A 16,598-nucleotide genomic window follows, 5' to 3' on the forward strand; every position below is an offset into this window, starting at 1 on the left:
TGGTTCCTCACTAGCCCCAGCCCACCTCCAGGCTCCACTCCTCCTCATTTGGGGATGTTTGTCGCCAAGCTGGGTCACCCTGGTTTTGTGTTTTACAGATCCTTGCTCAGCACAGCGAAGGGGCAGGGAGCAGCCTCCCAGGGCAGACCCGGACCCGAGGACAAGAGTGGGGAAGGCTTTGCAGGTGGAGAAAATAACTACAGAACAACTCCTGTGACTTGCTGCAGCCGGCAGGATGGGTTCATCACTCAGTGAAGTTTGTCTGATTTCCCACAGCTCTAAGAAGTTGGCACCATGCAACTTTCCTCCACCAGTTCAACCAGTCCAGCCCCTCCTTTCCAGATGTGACCGTCCCGCTGGGGATCTTCTGCCCCGTTGCAAGCCATCTGTTCTGGGAAAGGCTCAGGGACAGCATCAACAGCAGCATTAGCATGTTGAAGGGAGAGCCATTCCCAGCTCGCAGAGGCTGCTGGGGAGACACTCTCTGCTCAGACAGTGTCCCTTTCTCCAACTGCAGTGCACAGCTGGCACACAGCACATCTCTGCCTGGCACCGAGGCTATGCCGGCCCTTCGCTCCCGTCACACAGCAAAGCCCACAGAGCCTCGTCTGGGCTCCGGCCGCAGCGAGATGAGCTGCCTCCTGCCAAGTTGGAGCAGTTTTGAAGGCCTTGCAAATCAGATTCCTGTTTGGAGCAGAAACCAGCCATGCAGAGGCTGATATTTCCAGTTTAATTTGTCTGTTCACAGAGCACAGACGCTGTCCTGTTTCCTTAAATAGCCCTAGTATCAAATGACTTGTAAGCAACTAGCAAAGTTAATGGATCACTTCTCCCTTGCAAAAAGCAACTGTTTTTCCCAGCTCCTGCCTCCCGCTGCACCGGCATCCCTGGGGATGTCTGCCTGACAAACCAGCTGCAGTGCAGACTGGTCACAGCAGCCCCAACCACAGCTCGCCCGTGTCGGGCTTCTGCCCACAGCCCAGCCTGCTCCAAGCCTGCATGCCCACCAAGCATCGTCGCCTCCCCACTCGGGAGCTGCAGCCTCACGCGGGGCTGCTCCCCCTTCCTCACGCTGCTCCTTCTTGCACTTCAGGATCAGGTTTGCTTTCAAATTGCAGCCTGGGCAGTTTATACCTTGCTGGGATGAGAAATGGTGCTATGAACTCAATTAAGTGCCTGGTGGTTGTTCCCATGCTCCTTTTCTTCCCGCCGGCCCCATACCCCACCAGCAGGATTTCCATCAGCTTTGGCAAGCTGAGACAAAACCCCCTTGTCACAACCTTGGAGGGCCCACACTGGCTCTCCAATGCACCCAGGAGCACCCCCTTGGCTACTGAGGCACAGAAAAGCCTTAGAAAGGCTTGTGTTGTCTTCTAAAGTATTTTTTCACCTGTTCAGTAGCCAGGCTCCTTCAGCAACGTGGGGAGCAGACACTCTATAGGGCTTTTCTCTGAGCCACAGGGCTTGTAAGTCTAGCAGAGAGCCAAAATCCCACACCCTGCCACGAACACAGAGTCTGGGGTGGGGAGAGCAAGCAGCAATATCACCCGAAAACCCAAACGGTCCCAGAGCACGTGTCACGATGGAGAGCCGCCAAGATCCCCCCCTTTTAGGATCTATTTGAGATGCTCAGATCTGACCATGTCCCTGCACAGCTTCACCCCGGAGGATCCCCCAGCCCGTGGCTGGATCTCACCCAGGCGAGAGCAGAGCCATGCCAAGCCCCCAGCAGCAGCCCCATCACATGCATCCCCTCCATGCCAAGCCACCTGGGACCCCCTGCCCGGGCACTGTGTTGTACCAGCTGAATGCATCGCAGGGAAACAAGAGACACGGCAGAGTGTTGTCACCTCATTGCATTAGCTGCCCTGGGCTATTTGCATTTCTAGAGGTTTGGTTGGTAACTATGTTCTCAGGCTTTGTATGTTGTTGCTATTTTAGTATGCCTGAAACATGCAGGAAAAGGAATCTGGAGGCTCTGTCTCCTGTGGAGATGTTTGTGCTGACCCAGTTTGGGATGCTGCAGAGTAAAAGCCATGTCGCTCTGCCTCCAGATCTGGGCAGCAGCGCGGCCGCCTGCTCCTGCTTTTGCCCACACGTACAGCGAGAGTGAGTCGCCTGCCTTCGAGCCAGACCAGACCACGCACCAAAGCTGTATCCACACGTCAACGTGGAGCAGGAGCTGCTCCACCGCCACGCACCAGCCAAGGAGCGGTTTTACCCCCGAGATCCTCATCTGCCTCACTTAACACTCTTTAAACACTCAGCACAGTGTGTTTCTCTTCTCCCAGAGCGGTAGTGGGTCACCCACCAACAGTCCAAACCCAATCCCCAGGGGACGAGATGACTCCAGCAGAGATTGCCACCATGCCAGGCAACTCCTCAGTGGCAGCTCCAGCCCCAAAGCCAGGCAGACGGGAGATGTTAACTACATCCATGCAGGGCAGGTGTGCCCAGCAGTGCTTCAAATCCCTCCATGCACACATTTCTCTTGCCAGCACTGCTGAGACAACACTCTCGGGCCAGACTGAAGCTCTTCAGTGTGGGAAACGAGCTGGTGCTGCCTTGCTAGGTACGAAAAAAAGCACTCATCAAATGACCTTTCTGTGCTTTGAGGCCATCTCTGGGGTTCAGATCAAACACTTGAGCCCATCTGAGTGCACAGAAACACATCTTCGCACCACTGCTCCCATGACCTCGGCCTTTTAATCAGGACCCAGAGATCACAGCCTGAACCCTCTGCATTCAGTCCTGCCCTAGAGCCGAGCTCACGGAAAAAGCCGTACACCGGGTTGCACGGCCTCAGCTGTCCAAATACAGATGCTGGGAGGCGTCAGAAGCAGCCTGCTCGCTGGAGTCTGCCTCAACTCGGGTCAGCAGATGCAAATGGAATAACTGCTTCCCCGAGCAGGGCGGGAAGCTGCGGATGCAGCAGTGCCTGAATACAAACTTGCTCCTCACCTGGCAAAACACCAGCCTCTGGAGCAGCTCGCCTGGCAGGAGTGTCACTGGAGCAAAGCCCCTGCCGCAGGCAGAGCCCCGCGATGCTCCGAGCGGGGTTTTCGAGCTCCCCCACGGGTCGCTTACCTTGTTCTCCGTAGGAGCTGACGCCGGATGTTGCTGCTTGGTGATGTTCTCAGCCAGACACCAGCAGATCCTCTTCTTCTGCTCCTGGGAGTAAGCCTCCAAACTTAATAAGCACTCTGACTTCTGACGTAAAGGAAACACAGGCAGAGAGAAGGTCATTAGCTGTGTGTCGCAGGCCCTGGCTTTGTTTGCAAACTACTTGCTTCCAACAGACTGTATCAGATGAATGTAAGTATAACGGGAGAGCTCGCACCAGTGTCCCCCGCTATGGGCACAAAAAAATAGATTGGAAATCAGCTTCACAGTGAAGTCTCCTCCAGACAGAGGGTAAAAGGCTGCTGCGGTGCAGAGCAGCAGACTTTTGCTTTAGTAAGCGGGAGTTGTAACGCACGGGCAGAGCACCAGCAATTCTGCACCCTGCGCCACCACAGTGGAAACATGTCTATTAAGCTAATTTGGAGGGTGGAAGTTGCTCTTTGCTGTACAGAAACATTAATGAGGCGCCATAGCGTGAACTGATGAAAACAAGCGCCTTTGGGCTGGGTGGGGCAGGGAGGAAGGCAGACCTCAGGAGAAGCTCCAGACCAGCCTCGCCTGGTCTGCTCCTTACTTAGAGCATGCACCAGGGGTTGTTTTGAGGATGACGCTCCCGCTCTGGTCCTGCACTGTCTGTGAGCAGCATGCAGCGAGGAAGGAATTGAGAGACACGATGGGAATTCACCCCAGCCGAGCCCCACCTTGAGCCTCAGAGCCTGCCCACCTCCCCTCGTGCCCTAGTCCCTTCCCTGCACGCACCCCTCTTGATATGGACCTATTCCTCTTTGACATGTTTTCTTTGGGCCAAATCCCACTCATTTAAGAAACCTTCTGATGAAGTTCTCTCGGCAAGTGTCTCCCAGCCCTTAAACTGCTCATTTCTTGTGATAAAAATTAAGCATTAGTAACATTTGCTGCTCACTGGGATTTTGCAGGTCTCACTTTAAAAAGAGTCCAGAAATGCCCATGGCTGGATCATTTCCTTCTGTGGCCAGATTTGAAAAGGTGGGGGAAAAAAAAAAAAAAAAAAAAAGGCAGAACTTTAGGACAGAACTGCGAAGAAAAAAAGTGTCTTCCACTAAAGGGATGAAATAGGCCTTTCATTTCCCCCTAGGATTTCCTTCCAGAAGGGCAGGTCTCCGCTAGCCTGTTTTTCCCAGAAAGGCCAGAGAGAACTAAGGAACTCGCAGCTTTGTGACTCCAGAGACATAACACAACCAAAAGGGGAAATGCTTTTTAGTCACACCATTTAAAACGCTGTTTTCATTGGATGCTAATTCATGCATGTTTAATCCAAAATCCCTATTAAAGCAGTAAATAAACCAACCTCCCACGTCACCTCTAGAAAAAGAGATCCCTACTTCAATCCTTTGCCCCACCAAGGAGACTTCCAGGAAAGAGATTTGATCTTTCTTATGTCTGGACATCACCACATCTATTCCTACAGCAGAAACAGGCTTAAACGTTGAAGATGCGTGCTTAGCCTTAGCGAGCCCTACCACAATGGAACAGAGGTTTGTGATTCAGGGACACAAGGTGGCGGGGCTCCCCCTTGCCCCCCAGGTCCCGAGTTGCAGCGATGCTCTGGGCATCCCCCAGAGTGTCACAGTGCTCTTTCCCATCCCAGATGTCTCAGTCTCTCCCAGTCCCATGCCAGCAGATTGCCAGGCTGTACCACCGTGATATCCACTCGTCCCTACGAAAGCACCAAATTGTTCCTGCATTCAGAGAAGAGGACAGGCACCAATCTGCTGGGCTGGAAATCCGGGCTGGCATTTCCCTGCCCCACGCTGGGGGCCAGAAGTGAATGATAGCAAGGATTCAGCACAGCCTAAAAGACATCAGTGCAGCTGCAAGGAATCCAGTGCCCACATTGATGCTGTAACTACTACGCACTCCCATCCTACCGAGCTTCTGCAATTCCCTCGGCGTGAGGCTTAAAGCAATTCCAAAGACGTCTCATATCCCCTTGCTCGTGATGGATGCACAGCTCACCTACCCCTGCTCTGCAGCCCCTTGCTGATTCAATTACGGTCCCCATCTCTTTGATTGAATTTAGCATAAAGTGATGCTCAGCCTACACTGGCTGTTGAGAGCAAAGTGCCCCTCTCCCTCCCGCTCAGCCTCAGCGAGCTGGCGAGACTCCCCGGCCCCAGCCACCTGGGAATATTAAAGCTAGGAGAGGAGATTGCCCTCTGGTCCAAAAGGCAGAGGAGAAAGTTAACCACCCCGATGTGTGTCCTGGGCAAGGCTGAGGGAGGACGTGAACAGCCAAAATTACATTTATGCAATCTGTACATATTTCACTATAATTTCTGCGCTACAGCAGCGAGATCTCAGCACTTTATCCCTTCACAGTGATATTTAACCACTCCAACACACATTCCCCAAAGGAAGAGCTCTGTTTCTCCCTCTTCCATCAACCTGCTCCCCTCAAATAACATGCAACTGTGCTGAGGAAAGAGCCAGCCCAACCCACAGGGGCTGAGCACCTCCAGCTGCCTCTAAAGCACAGGATCCTGCTTGCAGAGTCCTTTGGGATCCAGCCAGATGTGAAGGACTGACCTTTATATGGGATAAAGCTCTACCAGTGGCACGTGTCCCTGGAGCCCAGCCCCTGCCAGGGGACCGAGCTGCCCAGCTCAGCACTGCTGCGCACTGGGGAGGCTGGAGCAGGGAGGTCAGCTAACGCCAGGGCTGCGCTGTGCCCTGTGCACGCTGCCTCGCTCAGGGCTCGCTCTGGGAACCGGCCTCCCCGCTATTGTTTTCATTCAGGGAGGCTGCCACTTTGCCTGCCAATATTTACAAAGAGAAAACAGGGTTTAATCTCACAGTGCTGGGAAAGGAGGATGCAGATGGCGTGAAGGGGGCGTTTGCGACCAGATAAAGCGAGCGACTGAAGTGGCTGCCAGTTGCTTTCTGACTGCCTTCACCCCAGCATTTTGAAAAACATGTTATTGCAGGTGTTGCATGCCGGCTGGCGCGGGAGCCTCCGCTGAGCCCGCAGCTCTGACTGGACCCTGCAGCAGCACCGGACCCCACACCAGTGCTGCCCATAGGAGAGCAGGAGGAAAACACAGGCCACGTATTGCAGAGGAGGACCCAGACTAGCCAACGCAAGCCCCAGATGGGCCCTGTTACAGCAGAAAAAGCTCCCTTTTGCTCCATGGGAAAAGCTCACCCCTGCAGGTACTCCCCCAGGCTGAGCCCCAGCCCCATAGCACCCAGGAGCACAGGGAGATGACAGGGGAGGGGTCTGGCCAGGCAGAGCTCCTGGTTACCCCAGCAGACACCAACCGAAGAAGGACTGTTGGCTCTGCAGCCCATCAATCAGCCGAGGACCTCCCGGAGAACGGCACCATATCCCAGGAAGGGCCCCCAGACCCTACACACCAATATCCCATGCTGCAGACATGCCCCTCTGTGCAGTACCGAGCACAACAGCATCTGGTACACAAATGTGGCTCTGCATGACACTGCAAAGCTAAGATATTATAATAACAACGAACCAGACTCAGCCTGACACCTCCAAAGCCTTGAATTCAGCAGCCAGCCTAGCCTGGGGCTGTTCCCATCTCCCTGCAGCCTCCCCCAGCAGACATGCTCCCAGGGGTCGGTCAGGTCCTTGGGTGGATGTTTCCCCCGCAGATCAGGGGGATGCGCTTCTGCTCCTTTTCCCAGGCTCCTCTCCTCTGCAGGGTTTATGGCAGAGCGGTTCAGGGACGGGGCTCGCAGCCCAGCTCAGCTCTGCCCGGCCCCTGGCCTCGAACGTTCAGAGTGTTGGTCCGTAGCCAAACCCAGCAGAGATCCCAGAGGGGAAGTACCTCGGAAACGGGCTCCAGACTACAATAGCTTTTAAATGGCAGAGCAAACCTTCCACCGGCGAAACAGCAAGCCCTGGGAATATCCTGTGCACAAAACATGGGCAACTGCTGGCTGGTTATTTCATGACCCACAGAGCTAGGTCTGATGAGAAAGTTCAGTTTGCTCCCGTGCTAAGCTGTGCTGGGGGGGCCATGGGGGACCACGTCTCTTCCTGTGGTTTTTTGACTACTGGGCACACTGCTGGTGCCCAAAAAACAAACACGGGCAGTAACAGCAGGGGCCCTATTGAAAGCTGGGAGGACCAAAAGGTGGCAGGATCTTGTGGGTGCTTGATGTTCATGGAGCTGCTGTTTGCAGGGCACAGCAATCTGTGCTGAGAAGCGTGGCTCGTTGCTGTGTGGCTTGTTTTCAGGCCAGGGAGGCTCTATAGATGAAGGTGAAGGATAGATGTGCCCATCCTTCCTTGTGACACCAAGGGCTGGCTCTTAGGAAATTGGTTTTCATTGTCCTACAGACACCCATGGATCAGGAGAGGCACCAAGACAGAAAAGTGGACCTGCTGCTTCATGGTGCAGAGCCACCAGTGGCTCCAGCTCACCCCAGGCCGGTCAGACCCTGTTGCACTTAGATGCTGCTGCTAAGGAGGGAGAAGACGGAGGAGCCATGCATCATGGCACAGCCTGGAGGATGCTAAGCCTCCAGAAGGAAAAGCCAGCCTGAAGAACCTCTTCCACTCACTTCGGAGCAGCCAACAAGGACACAGGGCTTGGTCTGTTTTTGCAGACCAGCAGGTTGTCCTTAAGTGGCTCATCAGATAACAGCCTTCACAGGAATCCCCAGCCCTGAGACTAGCCAGGCATGGCGTTCCCCACGCAAACACCACTCTGGCAAACAGAGAACAGGTCCACTACCTTCCCATTCTGCAAACACCCTTTCCTCTCAGGTGCAAGGGCTCAGAGCTGAGCAGCCCCAGCAACAGCAACACTGAGCTCACCCACCCGCTGCAAACACAGCCCCAGAGCTGTCCGTCCCTCTTCCCCCAGCACAGCCCCAAAGAAAGCAAGCTCCAGCCTCTGCAGCCAGCCCCAGGGAACAGCAGTTCCCCTCCAAAATTACCCACTGCTGCCTGGGCCTTTTTAAAATCTCTCCAGTACCGTAACCACATCATATCAGCTCTTCTTTTTGCCAACATCTGGGAAATGTGACCACAGGATTAAAGCTGGAGAAAAAAATTAAGAACTTCTGCTCCAAAAAGCACATTTTGTGGTCATCTCAAAACTCAGATTCAGGGTGAACTGTGTAAAGATTCACAAAGCCAGGGAAGCAGAGTGCCCCTGTTTATCTGTTTCTCCAGCAGGGACAGAAGCCCTCCCTGCTCTGCCCAAAGAGAGGTACAGCCCAGGCCATGGGTCATGCCAACCCAGGACTTCTGCTACTAGTGTCACTCCACATCATCCAACCCAGGTAAATGGGCACTGGCAGAGGAGACAGAGCCCAGGGATCTGTCTGCACAGAGGAGCAGCTTGACACCAGCCCCACAGCCATCGCTTTGCATGCTCTGGCTTCAGGTTTATACCAGCAGAGCACTGGCTTGAAGCAGATGAACATTTCAGTTGCAGTTGAAATTTGGGGCATGTCATGGGGATGCTGGGTAGGGCTGCATTTCAGGAATGCCTTGGCATTTGGGGCAAACCCATGGGGTACATGGGTTCACATCACAACATCCTTCAGAAGCACTTCCCAAAATGTTGGCAGCCTTGGTCTGACGTTATCTCACCGCACCTGCGGTTCAGGCTGCGGCTCGGTCTTCTTGGCATCACGCACAAAGAAATCCAGTGGCTGGGGCCCGCTGTCCTTTGGATGGAGGAAAATGGAAACCTCTATCCAGGAAAGAGCTAAGCTGTTGCCGTAGGTGTGACATGGCAGAGGGATTCAGCCTGCGCAGATTGAGCATCCAGCTTTTGCATGGGCTGTGTGACTCGAGGCGATGCACACCGGTGCGCAGCAGCGCAGGACACAGCCCCGCTTGGGGAACCTCTCTGGCATCCCAGAAATGAGCCGCTGCTTGCGAGACACGCAGGAAGCAGAGGAAATATCAGAGAGCAGGAAAGGATCTTTCATTTGGTAACATCTCCTGACCACCACTGGCAGAGCGGCTGGAGGAGATGGACTACCCCCTTATGCTGAAAAGGCCTGGGAGCGGGAAGGGGAAGGCAGAGGAATACACTTCATCTCTCATGCTTTAAATTCCTGTGATAAAACTAGTGAGAGCAGGCAGCAAGGAGCACATCTAGATTTTCTCTACTTGAAGTCCTTGGGTATAACCGATCCCGACACTTCTAGCCTTGGCTGCGGTGCCCTTTCCACCACAGCCCAGAGGATCTCTCACCTTACTGCAGTACAAGAAGCCCATCTGACAAATAACAGCCCACAAATCTGACAAACATCATCTCTTTTTCCTATTACGAAGTAGGGGAAATTGAGATACAATTTCAACAGAGCACATAGTCCACTTCACAGACAAACACTCACCTCTTCTACCTTCTCCCACCCTGCACACAGCACCCAATCCCAGCTGACACCTGATTTTCTCTTACCAGGAATTTAAAACCTACTACACCTCCACCCTACAGTGCTCTGGCATCTGCAGGGTGACCGTCACGGCACAAAATTCAGCATTTTGTGTTCAGGCAAGGCTGAAGGACTCCTAAATCACTGCTCTTTTTTGTGGTGAAACCCCCCTGCAGCGAGTTGTGCTGGGGGCTCGCAGACTGTGCCCCTTGGCCAGGGCTGCTCTGGGGTCAGAGCTGGGCACAGCTCTTGGCTCCGTGTCTCATTCGCAGCCTTGAGGTTTTCTGAGCTCATGTCTCTAAACTGGCCCTTTTGTCATTGCATTTTGTGGGTATTTTCTTGTATTCAAGAACAAAAAGTACAGATGGAGCATTTGAAAAGGAGGGATCAGACGTCTTGCAGGCTGCTCAAGCCCCGCCAGGGAGCGGAGTAACTGGGATGGGGGGGAAATCACAACAGCAGAGCCCAACCCAGGGCACCAGGTCCTCCTTAATGCTGGGGAAAAGGAAAAGGGGAACAACTTCCTTTGCTTTGGTCCCCTGCCAAAACCATCTCATGTCAGCTGGAAACAAATTCAACCCAAAATGCAAGTCTTCTGGCTATCACTTTGGAGTCAGAGAACAAAGGAATGGGAAAGTTGACTGAATCCTGAACTTTTATCATTACTGATGCCATCTTTCTGCTGCAGGAGCTCATGGCTGCTGATTATCCTTCCCCCAACAGGCTTTTATCAGTCACTTCTGACCCTCACAGACCTGTGTGTACAGTTCTCTTTTCCCCACGATCATGTGAAAACATGTAATCAGCTTTCACCCACCTTAACAACGAACCTCCACTGCTCTGTCACTGAACTATCCTCCTTATCATCCCCTACTTCCCCAAATTTTGAGTCATATGCACACTTTATCAGGCATGATTTGCTCTTTTCTACCATGTCACTGATGACTGTTTGCAATTAAGCAAGAGCCAGGCTTCCCAAGCCCTCCCTGGCAGAGCAATGCTCACAGAGCTGAGGTTTCAGACCAGAGTTTTTAACTATTTATTAAGCACCACAGCAATTTCCTGTCTTTCTAGGTTTTCAGGCCAAGTGTTGTGTCATATCAAGCCCCATGCTTGTGAGGATGTCTGCTCTAGTTGTGCTCCATCTGTACGCTTTATCTCTCTTGCATTAATAATTACTTTTAAAGTTCTTTACTAAACAAATTCACCTTAGCTGTTCACTTGGTTGCGTAGGTTTGATGTCACCCCTTGGCCAGCCCTTTTGCCCTTTTGTCTATCACCAGACCATCTGCCTAAGTGTCCTCTAGCTCTGCCAGGACAGTGCCCAGAAAAGCTCCTTGCAAACTCTTCTGATGACACGTGCAGAACAGCTGACTTTAAAATGACCCAGGTGTATAATATCTGCCACGTCACAGCATGTCCCTGAGCCTTAAAGTCCTCTGTACCATCAGTAAACTGCTTCTCCAGCATTCAGATTCCCTGTATGGAGACGGGAACCTCCTTGCTCTTTCCCTGCAGGACAGAAATGGGCAATGTCACATCCCTAAGGGCATTAAATTAGTCATGCTCCGTCCTGGGAGTAACAACGCTTTGGGAAATTAATTCTCCTATGGACCAAGCTGGGACATCTGCAGTGAAGACTATGGAGTTAAGCACATTTATACAAGCTACAATATTGCCCCTCACTACAGTTGTGGTCCAGTTTAAAGAACATTTGTTCCAAGTGTTCCCTTGCTAGCAGCCAGGACACAGCTCGAGGATGCAAACAGCAACAGTGCCCATGGGGGAGCCTATGAGCGCAGGGATGTGTCCGCAGAGAGCCAGGGCACGGGGTGGGGGGACAAGGGGGGACACTGTCATTTCTCTGACACTTGTCTAGAGGATCTCCCACGCAGAGTTAGGATGCACATCTCCAAGGGAAAACAAGACCAAGCACAGATCCGCAGCGTTAATTTGCTTGGGCCTGTAAGTGTGCTCATCGCAGCAGACCAAGAAGCTGTTACTGAAAAGATTTTCTGTTGGAGCAGTTTCCCAAGAGAAACTCTGGTGTCTGCAGATGAAAACTTCCAGAGAAAAAGATCAATTTTGCTAGTGTTTTTCAAATGAAAAAAAAACTTAGAGTTATTTAATTTCAAGTCAATTTGGTCTGAATATGTTGGGTTCGAATCAAAAACTTCTAACAATGCAATAAAACACTGATCTGCAGTTTCCTATCAGTAGGATATTTCCGGAGCAGGGAAGGGTGTGAATACAGCCCTGGACCACATTCACGTCTCTGGACTGGCTCCCCGTGAGGTTCCCGATTCCCACCATGCAGTAAATGTTTTTTTTTTTTCTGACAGGTCTTACACATGTCATCACAGGGGGTGTATGTGCCCTGCCGGGAATGGCATGCGGGCGGGGGGAAACGGGGCCAAACTTCCACACTCCACAATCTCTAGGGTGCAGAAACACGGGTCCACACCGAATCAGCCCAAAGCTTTCACAGGTGAGGTCTGTTCAACTGACTTTAAAGTGTTTCATTTGCGTTTAAAATACTGAAATGAAACATAGGCTGGACCAGGTTTGAATACATTGGTAGTACTTTTTCACATACCAGTTGGCAAACAGAAAAATTAGACAAGCTTCCAGATATACATAGTATTCCTCAGATCAAAAGGTACCACCTTCACTTCCAAAATCATGTCCAAAATCTATCGCAGCCACCCCATGACCACCACAAGGAACAAACCCACCAAGAATGGACAGCTCAGTGGAGAACCTTCCTCTATTTCTGCATTCTTTCCACCACCAACCTATATTTAGCCCTTCCCTTCCAGGAGGCCACGTGCCCCACCAGGATCAGGGCCACCTGCACTCGGGACCTCCAAGCACTGCAATTCACACACTGAAGAGCCTGTAAAATAAACACCCCTTCTGCTGTAACGTACACCGAGCTATAAAGATTAGTGGTCGCCATCTGACTGTAAATAATCATAATGTACAGGATTTAAACTCTGTGGTGTGATTTATTTGCACACAATTAGACAGGATGGCTAGCAGGAGCCTTTTTATGACACTCCAGTTTCCCTCAAGGTTGGAATTTTCCTTCTTGTTTAAAATAAATTAAGCAACTCAGACACTGAAACATACTTTTATTTTGGATCACACCAGATCCTAATGCAAAAATGCAACCTTTTGGGTCAGAACATTACTCACAAACCTTCCAGATGAGAAGGAGTAGGAGACAGCAGGCCTCGGCAAAGAGCCATTCCTGCAGCAAACACAACGTCAGCCCAGCCCTGTGGGCTCCCTTTCAACTCACAGCAGCACTAACTACATTACTGCTCATTGCAAATGATTTGTGGGTAAGAAACAGCAGTACAAGAGTTTCTACCAAGCTCCCAGACCCTATCATGGGAGTGCAACAGATGTGTCTGCCCACGTCACGGTGACAGAAGAGCTCAGATGAGACCACCAAACCCCCCAGACCCATCACCTGCACGCCAGAGAGGACCAGCCGGCAGAGCTGAGCCAGCAAAAGGCTCCCGGTAGGGTAAAGCGTGGCTGACAAGCCCAGGGATGGAGCACTTGCTGCGAAGAGCAGGACAGGAGCAGATCAGGAGGGGGAGAGACCCCTCCGAGTAACATGGGACAAAAAAGCCACATCCACACAAGCATCCTTCCCTTATGCATCCTTACAGAAAGCTTTCTAGCTGCCACAAGCAGTCGCAGGGGTGGGCAGCAGGGCAGCCGCGTCTGCCAGCAGGACCCAGGCACAGGGCACTGCTGCACCCGATCGCTGGGACCCCGAGGGTGCCAGGAGTGTGCCAGTGCCAGCACCCTGCTAGAGGTGCCCTCCCGAGCCTCCCTCCACCCCCACTCCCGGCAGCCTGAGCATGGCCCCAAAGCAGAGCCAGCCCCTCTCCGTGGCAAGCCACCCTTGCAGGGGGAAACCTTCTCGTTCCCACAGTCGGGAAGGAGGCTGAGCCTTTCGCCAGGGCAAAAGAAGGTCACATAGCCAGGAGCATGGCACCCAGTGGACGCCCCATCCATCAGGCAATGGGGAGAGCCACACTGGGCTGGTCCCCCACAGCCCCACATGCTGCTGCAACACGAGAGTGCCACTTCAGTGGGCCTGAATCCCAGCTTTCCATGACAGCAGGCCGTGCCTTGAATCCACCGTGCTGCAAAAATAACCTTAACACCACAAACTGATGCTCCCACCAGCCCAGTGAGGCATCCAAGCCCCTCGCAATGCCTCTGTGCCCAGCCAGCCTGCAGGAATGCCTTGGACGGGGACCGTCCCCTCCCTCCCGCGGGCTGCCAAGACTTAAAACCTCCCAGTGACACCCCCACAACCCTGTAACTAAAGCTTTGCTCCCAAAAGTGAATGCAAAGAAGAAAAGAGGGATGACCTGAAGGTGACTCTCTTCTTAGCTTCTCTGCAGGAAGAAGATGCTTAAATGCTCCCAGGCTGGCTCCCACGACAGCATCCCATCATTTAAGAGCAGCCCGTCTCTTTTCGCCTGAGGTCTACCTCCACCAAGGACAGTTCATTGAGCCACACAACCCCCACACTGTAAGAGTGAGAAGTTTCTGCTCTCATGCTTTAATCGCCAGCCCATGTCTTTTGCAGCCTGGTCGCCTGCTTCACGTGGCTCTCAGGGTTGTGACTTGCAGGTCACCGTTTCCCAGAAGAGCAGCCGTGGGGAAGTTGGGAAGGCACCGTCCTGCTCTGGCTCGCTGCTGACTCACAGGCATGTCCCCTTCTCTGCACTTCAGCTTCCCCTTTTGAACCAAAACTGCCTGCTGCTGGAAAATCTGGCGAGACTTATGGCTGGAAGAGCACTGTCACCTTAACGTTGAAGCCAGCTGGTTTTATCTATGCTACGCGCTCACGGCGCACACAAAAAAAAAAAACCCGCCTTCTCCCTTCCTTGTAGGAAAAACCCAGCCAAACCACCTGCCTCGCATCTCACATCAGCCTGATCTCCCCAGCTCGGTGCAGACCAGCAGCCTCGAAGCAACCCCGTGGGGTCTGGGAGGGAAGGGGTGGCACGGGGCACGTCCTGCTCGGCTGGGTGCCATCTTTGAGCCAGAGGCTGCCCCGATGTCACCTGAAAGCTATGGGCTGGCACAGCGCAGGGTGTGAGCAGCCACTCCTGGGGTACAGGCATGTGGCAGACCTGATGGTCACCACAGGTCGGGGAGCTCCCACTCACAACCTGCTCCAAAACAACCCGTGTGGACAAGAGGAACAAGAAGAGGTTTGCAGAATCCCCTAAGTGTGGCTGGTCCAGACCTACTGTACCCTGGTCCTCTGATGGGGAGCATGCACGTAGGAAAGCAGATGTTCCACATGTTCTATACAACTACTACACTCCAACCTCAATGGATGTCACAAATCTCAACCACCAGAGCTGCGAGAGCCATTTAAGCCCCTCAGAAGAAAGCTAAGCACTTCATTACATCTTGACAAAGACAAGTCTTCACCTCTCAAGACCTCATGAAACCAGCAGCCAGCTCTCTTTCAGTCACTTCTACTTAGGGGCTCAAAGCTTCTAAATTAAATGTCAGGCTCCGAATGCATTTTTCCAAATGCATGAGAAAATGCAAGAGTGCCTCATCCCGCTGTCGGGATGTTGCTGACGAACACCCATCGCAGCCTTTGAGTCACGTTACAGGATTAGCTGGGTACAGAGACACCCTGCAAGGCTGTCGTTACACTGGGACATGCACTGAGCAAACCCCCGAGGAGGCAGCTCTGGCCCAACCACCCCAGGAAGAAATAGAGGAGACAAGGAAGGAACAAGAGGGAAACATGAGAGAGACCTCATCAGCCGATGGTTACACAGCAAGTCGTGCTTTGGCCCAAATCCCAGCCACTCAAGGTGAACAACTTTCATTCTGAGCATTTTCATCCAACTTTCACAATAGCTTATTATTTCGCGGTACTGCTGAGCAATGTTTGCCTTTCTCCTCTACGCCCTGGGGATCTTTCCCAGGTCTAAATTTCCACCCTTGAAAATACAAGGCCTTGAAACCAGGAACACAGTGAAGTCACTTGAAAAGGAAAAACAGCCACAGCATTCAATGATTAGGGAGGTCCAGTCACTGTGAACCGATTTTGCCGTCTCCTTGGATGCTTCACGACACAAACGTAACTGTGCCAACGTCCGAATGATTGCAAATCTGCTTAGAGCATTTAGCCATGCACCAGCCACGTGTTTTTAGAGCTATGATTATATGTCTTTTAGATTGAGCTTCGTTATTTTATTTGAGGATTCAAACCCGGGTGCTTGAAGACAAGAAAAGCAAAATGCCTAAAAAATAAAGACAAAACAGGTGCCAAGAAAATCTGGCCCCAGGCAAAAGAACCCCAGGATAAATCAAAAGTGAGACGTGGCGAGGAAGATCCACCTACTGCGCACAGGGGGGAGGGGAAAAGCAAGCCTGTCTCAGCACTGCCCAGCCTCCCCGTTCACAGATTCCTTTTAGCAGCTTCTTACTAATATATTCTGGCTACAACTGTTACATTTCCTTTCCAGACCTCTGACAAATTAATTAAAAAGGAAGGTAAAATCAGCCCGTTCAGTGCTCCTTGCCCCAGCAGAAAGGATCAGAGTTGTTAGTACATGTTCAGCTCCCACTACGAAGTTAATTTGGAAGACAGCAACACTCACCTCTGCAAGGTAAAGGATGCAGAATTTCCGATCTTCTGAACCTACAAAGAAGAAAAAACAGGATCAAAATTAAGCTATAACTGCATTTCTGCAAGCGGAGACACTGGCAGAGGAATTGGCTAAGAGGCAGCATTTAATGAATATTTATTGTTGTCATCCTACAGTACCAGGCTGTGATCTGGGAGTGATGTATGCTGCATCTGCAGGGGCCATGAGCTGGGCAGGCTGCATGGCATGGTATCTTGCATGGACTCGCTGCACTATCATGGATTCTCCTTTCAGTTTGTCCTTCTGGAAAAAGGTTTATTTCATTCAGAGGCCGCGCACAGGCTCTTCTGCCTGACCTGCAATGGCTCATGCAGCCTGATTCCTTCCCGGGGGGTACAGAGGCGCCTCAGCGTCCACACAGCCATC

The 16,598-nt window shown here is 52.2% G+C and overlaps 1 protein-coding gene across 10 annotated transcripts in view; it reads right to left on the minus strand.

Moving 5' to 3' along the window:
- RGS3 (regulator of G protein signaling 3) overlaps positions 1–16,598 on the minus strand; it is an 88,497-nt gene that overhangs the window by 23,987 nt on the left and 47,912 nt on the right. For all 10 annotated transcript variants that reach the window (XM_087752882.1, XM_087752881.1, XM_087752880.1 and 7 more), the window contains 2 exons: positions 16,185–16,225; positions 3,088–3,210 (listed from right to left, as the gene is read on the minus strand). In XM_087752882.1, the coding sequence (XP_087609008.1) occupies positions 3,088–3,210; positions 16,185–16,225 (164 nt within the window). The remainder of the gene's footprint in view (positions 1–3,087; positions 3,211–16,184; positions 16,226–16,598) is intronic.

Source organism: Nipponia nippon, unplaced genomic scaffold (assembly GCF_047370975.1).
Source record: "Nipponia nippon isolate SJK-2023a ecotype South Korea unplaced genomic scaffold, ASM4737097v1 scaffold_16, whole genome shotgun sequence".
NCBI classification, from domain to species: domain Eukaryota; kingdom Metazoa; phylum Chordata; class Aves; order Pelecaniformes; family Threskiornithidae; genus Nipponia; species Nipponia nippon.